General features: G+C 41.9%; 1 protein-coding gene across 1 annotated transcript; it reads right to left on the bottom strand.

Moving 5' to 3' along the window:
• Positions 1-1,939: 1,939 nt before the first annotated feature.
• On the bottom strand, positions 1,940-4,202 carry LOC136422827 (plectin-like; the record flags this gene model as incomplete). The annotated part of the gene is made up of 1 exon (XM_066410765.1): positions 1,940-4,202. A coding segment is annotated over exon 1 (1,737 nt), but the record flags the coding sequence as incomplete, so codon positions are not given.
• Positions 4,203-6,175: the final 1,973 nt, after the last annotated feature.

Below are 6,175 nucleotides of genomic sequence, written 5' to 3' on the forward strand. Positions count from 1 at the left end.
ATAAACGCACCTTCCATTTAATTGCACCGAATCCCAATATCCAAAACCGCTTCCCATTCACTGCATTGTTAGTGACTCCGCATATCTGCACCGCACATGGTCACCAATGCCGGATAACTGCACCAATTTTTTTCAAAAATCCTCGACAAGTTAACTGAAAAGGTGCGCTCAAATCGGCAAACGCGGTACAAATGAGCCGATACCTGCCGGTGTAAAGGCGCAATACCGCCAATATGTTCAAAACTGTTTTGAGTAGCAAAAGAAGGCGGTCTCCATTGACAGTTACGTTGATAGGAATCGTATGGGAGGTCCCGGGCGGGTCACCCGTAATCAGTAACCAAGTTTTAGTTTCAATTCATAGTTTCATGGCGGTACATAATTTACGTAAATCGACAACTGCACTCTTCGTAATGTAACACAGAAACTGTTATCCCATGAGTGTCATGACGATGTTTCATAGTGCCTCCCCTGTAACACTACGTGTGTTGTAATGCGGTAGATCGCATGGAAAAATGAAAGAATGCAAAATCAAAACAGGTTCGTAGTCATTTCTTTATTTTCAGCAAAGGGTCAATAAATAAAGTTAATAACTGAATAATTTCGTCTGTTTTCTTTGTGCTAGTGTTTCTGACTAACAATACACGCCCTCGCCCATGGTGGTGCAGTCCAGCTGGGCATTTCGCATAATCGCACCAGCCGGATAATTGCACCAAAAACGCTGACAAATGGGTGGTGCAGTTAAGCGGATTTTACTGTATTTGCAGTGTTTTCCATTATCAGACTCAAATACATGAAACGTATGTAGTTTATGGAAAGTGGATCATCAACAGATACCAATTATGCAAATAAATTCCTAATTTGCATAATTAATGCAAAACACCATATCTCATCTAATTGGAAAATTATAGGACTGTCAATATGATACTTAGTATGCAGGTAGCTTAGACAGAGATATACATAATGTAGTGCAAATTATGCTAATTGTGACTTAATTTGCATAGCTAATGAGGAAAATCTATATTTGCAGTATTTTTCATTATCAGACTCAAATACATGTAACATATGTAGTTAATTGTGAAAGTGGAGCATCAGATACCAATTATTGAAATGAATTCCTTATTTACATAATTAATGCAAAAACACCATAATTCATTTAATTGGAAAATTAGAGGACTGTCAATATTGCAACATGTGTTAGTTAGATAAAGGTGTTAATGACCAAGCATATATTATGCAAATGTGTAAGTCATTTGCATGAATAGAATTGTTCATGGAGATATGAGGTCGTGGACCTCTTGTTGTAATTGTGTTGTGCTGTTCAACAAATCAAGAAGAACCTCTTATAAACTGATGGATGAAGCTCCAGTGTAATGCGCTGCTTTAATGACAGCTAGACAATAAAAGTGGATCGATATACGTATCCAGGAAAATGATAGATCGCAACTATCGAATAGAATACGAAATCAATATAATTCAAATCACTTCACAATGCCACTCTTTTCTTGTTATACAAATGCCAGTTTCTCTTATATTTGTTTCTCAATTTGGTGGCTCACTAAGGTGTCTCTCTTTTCTTTCATTTTTGAGGCTACCAACTTCGACTTGCTGAAGATTTTGTAGCCTATATGCCGACTGTAAGGTCTTGGACCATCGCACACCGGGGCATGCCCCTACTCTTTTTCGAAAGATGTGGTGGGTATTTTAACGTGCATGGGGTGTGACTCTCCCCAAACACGGGACCTCCATTTAACGTCCTATCCGAGGGACGTCCCTAACCCTAGATGAGCTAGGTACTCATTTACACCTGAGTGAAGTGAGGAAAGTCGTGTTAAGTGCCTTTCCCAAGGGCACAACGTCGGGGCGCAAGTTCGGACATGTCTCTGGGCACAACCTAGGATTAGATCCCGGGTACCATTGTTTGACAGCCGTGCGCTCTACGCTCGCGCCACACGACGCCACAATGCGCGTCTTGGATCGTCGTTTCTTGGTGGTTTACTGCTTGGTCGGCCATTCTCTTCGCAGTGCCCCCCACACCGTCGCATGGCCCTTTGCTGTGACCGGCTTCGAAATAGTTCCAACACGCAGGTACTCCAAAGAGAGATTCGTGGTCAGAAAGGATACTGAACATTGTCTTGTTTCGGTACTGGGAGCTAGGACTATCTGTCCAGTAATGAATGTAGCTTATAGCAGGATGTTTCTGCTTGACTTCGGGCACAACCCTCTTTAATATAGCAAACACAGTTGCCGCATTGTGCCCCAATTCGTCAGAGACTACACAGATGGATTCATGTTGTAGTTCTCCGTTTTCACTTTTGTAATAAATAACGGTTGGGTGTAATGTGACCATATCACAGTTCCAGTACGCCGATTGGATCTCGTCATTACTCTTGACTTTGTAGTTTTCGGCAAAGTCCATCTGAATCACAATGTGATTTTGATCCAGGTTTTCTTTGAGAGTTTTTAACTGACTGTACTGCTCGTTTGCACGAGCAACGTGCTGTCGGAAATGTGGCACCTCTTCTTTGAACTTAGCACAGAACGCTGTTGTCTCCACTTCTGACGTCACAATTTTCATTTTCTTTTTTCCATCAACTTCCACTCTTTTCCATTCATCGTATTTAATGTTCCCATCTGGTGGCAGATTCGACAGAAGTGATTCAACCTTGTCTGCATCCGGAAAAGCCTGGAGGAAGTTATCTGGGTTTGTCGTCTTTACACAGTTGTGTTGCTTTAGTGTCTTTAGTTTTAACGCGAAGTTCTGGTGCCTTGTGCAGAGACAGGTGTTCCTAGATAGGAAACACGCTAGTTTCATATTTTGCGGTCTCATCTTGGCAAAATGACTTAGTGAGATTTTGATACCCGTTTCAGCTTCAAACTTATCTCTTAGAGTAGACAGATAATTTGATAGTATTCTGACTTGCAACTTCTCCTTCCTAACTTTTTTGCAATCATTTTTCCCTGGCATCATCCTCGAGTTGTCATCTCTTTCCAGGAACTCTTGAACTTGTCGCCGTAGTCGTGCCCGCGCAAGGGAACGTCTGGTTTTCCTGTGTTTGGTGTTTCGAGCGTTTCTGGCAAACCCAAGTTCATTGGAAAGTGTATTCATCAGCCTATATTTCTTCATCACCTTCCCAGCCACCATCCTTCTGATGACTCTTTTCCCCTCTGTCTTCTTTTTCTCGTACCGCTCTCTCAATCCGGATGTGAAAACATTTGAGAACAAGATTTTCTTCCGTAACGAGCTCGGTACTCTCCGTGGTGTTAGCCCTGCCTGGCGTATCTCAGCATCGGTTTTGCTGCGTGGTGTTAACCGCGTTGGTACTTTCATCTCTTTCATCTTCAGTCGCTCCAGCCGTTTCTCCAACTTCCGTTTTGCTTTTAACGTTTTGTCCAACTTATACTGCATTTGTTTGATTTTACTGCTGGGGCCACTTTTCTTCTGAGCGAAGTCCATTTTGATCTTCAGTTTTGGCAGACGTTCACGTTTTGCTTTCTGTCTCCTCATCTTCTCTCTTCCCTTTGCCCTTCTTTTCTCTAAATCTTCCTTACTTGCCAAAACCGCCGGTGTGTAATATTTCATTACCCGATCTACTTCTTTTTTCCTGTATGCGGCACCGTCCTTGGCTTTCTTCCTTTCTCTATACGCCTTTTGGATTTCTGCCCTTGTCTTCCCCATGATCTACATAGAATGCAAAATTCACAATGCATGTCCATTAAACTATGCACAACAGCAATGGCGTATAGTTCAGGGTAGTGAGTTCAAGTTGTCATACCAGCTAGTGAGTTTATTACTCCATGGTATAAATGTTTACTTACGTTACCATTTGCGAAAGAATCTATGCAGATATCTACATATAGCCTACTGTGCTCACTGAACTATCATGCTGTCCCTACAAAAACACAAATAGGAATGATGAACATTGTCTCGTTTATTAAAAATAGGCCCATCACAAACAGTAACGCTAAAGTTGACTTACGTTACCAATGCCATGTGTTTCTAATCATACGGATTTCTTCATAAGCAAGCGGGTTTTGACCAATCTTTTAACCTTATGACTCAACTCCTCTTTTATGACAGCGACTTAGGGTTATTCCTGGTACTTAGATGGACAATATTACAAACTCACCGGTCTGTAAATAGTAGATGGCTCTCAGTAAATGATGAAATAAGTTTGACGACGCTCTTCAAGGTCTGGACGGCGCCATTAGGGGAGACTAAAGGGATACAATAAATGGCAGTAATGCATGTAGCCCTATGGGGAAGTTAAGAAAAAGAAGGTGTCATTATCTCAGGAATCAAAACATCAGACTACAATAACTTACCCTCAAATACTAACCAGTTATGTCAACTGTCATCAGATTCATCCCTGACAAATTCTATACGGCTATTCTCCAGATAACCCCCCCTAATCAGAGCCCTTGGATAGGCCCTACAGGCTTCAAACACCCAGTTGAAGACCATCCCACTATATCAGGGGGGTGCCAAACCTCACAAGGTAGAGAAAGACCATTTATTTCAACTAATTCAGCAAATACAGAGTCTATCCTACCACAGCCTATCCTATATTGCCCAGATTTCACAAAAAATCCCACCAAAAAGAATTTTCAATGGTTTAAACCATGTTTTTTACTTGGAGTCTCTCATCGTGCGGTCTGGGCGCAGGCGCAATCCCTTTAGTCTCCCCTATTAGAGAAATCAATTTCAGAATTGACAGCTGTCAATCATATCACACAATGCGGGGTAGGGTTGTGAGTTAGAATCCTGAGTATCAAAGACCTCAGACCAAAAACAGTCCCCTGGGAGTTGATGACCTAACAGGTGTCAGGGCTGCTCTCCTAAGTTAGGCTAGGAATGACCAAGTTACCCATTATAGGTGGAAAATTGTCAGAAACAGGTAAATAAAGTTAGAATTTGGTCACCCCAGTACAGGGGGGACTTTTTTCCCTATAGTAGGCACCTGAATTTCCTTTTGAGGTACAACAAAAGTCAATACAGGGGCCCTGACAGGCCTAAAAGCAAGACAAGTGTGTAGAAACCATCACAAAAAGCAGCTATAAACAAGGCATAGAGTATAGAAAAAGAGTTTGACAAGGTCAAAACACAATATTCACCTGGTATGAGACCCCCCTCACCATTAGGGACCCCCCCCCCCTTTGAATTCACCTTTAGAATACTCAAATCCCATCCTTTGTACACATAGCCTAGCTGCAGCCAGGCACTGATTGGAGGCGGGGTTAAAAACTCAGAAAAATGGCTAAAAATAACAAAAATGGGATAATTTATTAATAAAAATGAGCCAAATGAGGTCTGACCATTGCTTAGGTAACAGGTCTAAGGCTAAAACCCCATGAAATGGACCAAAATGGTCTGCCTCTATCCTATGTGAATTTCCTATAGGGGAGACTAAAGGGATACAATAAATGGCAGTAATGCATGTAGCCCTATGGGGAAGTTAAGAAAAAGAAGGTGTCATTATCTCAGGAATCAAAACATCAGACTACAATAACTTACCCTCAAATACTAACCAGTTATGTCAACTGTCATCAGATTCATCCCTGACAAATTCTATACGGCTATTCTCCAGATAACCCCCCCTAATCAGAGCCCTTGGATAGGCCCTACAGGCTTCAAACACCCAGTTGAAGACCATCCCACTATATCAGGGGGGTGCCAAACCTCACAAGGTAGAGAAAGACCATTTATTTCAACTAATTCAGCAAATACAGAGTCTATCCTACCACAGCCTATCCTATATTGCCCAGATTTCACAAAAAATCCCACCAAAAAGAATTTTCAATGGTTTAAACCATGTTTTTTACTTGGAGTCTCTCATCGTGCGGTCTGGGCGCAGGCGCAATCCCTTTAGTCTCCCCATTACTGGAACTCAGAGAGACACTGACCTCTGGCATGGCCTCTGACATTCCCTTCTCATCGCCCTGATATGTAATCCTGATTATCCTATTAAACGCGGTATGTTCGCTTACCCGTTATGTACTAGTAACGTAAGTCAAAGGGTAACGTAAGTCAATTTTGACAATTAACTGGCAAAAAAAGCTACACAGTCAGGTTGCAGAACCGAATCGCGGGTGATAGGTACTTACCTGGTTGTGCCCTTTCTTATGAATGGCGCACTAAGACTGCTGTTTCTAATTGGAGCAGTAATAATGGTAACGT

This window comes from Branchiostoma lanceolatum, chromosome 1, assembly GCF_035083965.1.
Source record: "Branchiostoma lanceolatum isolate klBraLanc5 chromosome 1, klBraLanc5.hap2, whole genome shotgun sequence".
NCBI classification, from domain to species: Eukaryota; Metazoa; Chordata; class Leptocardii; order Amphioxiformes; family Branchiostomatidae; genus Branchiostoma; species Branchiostoma lanceolatum.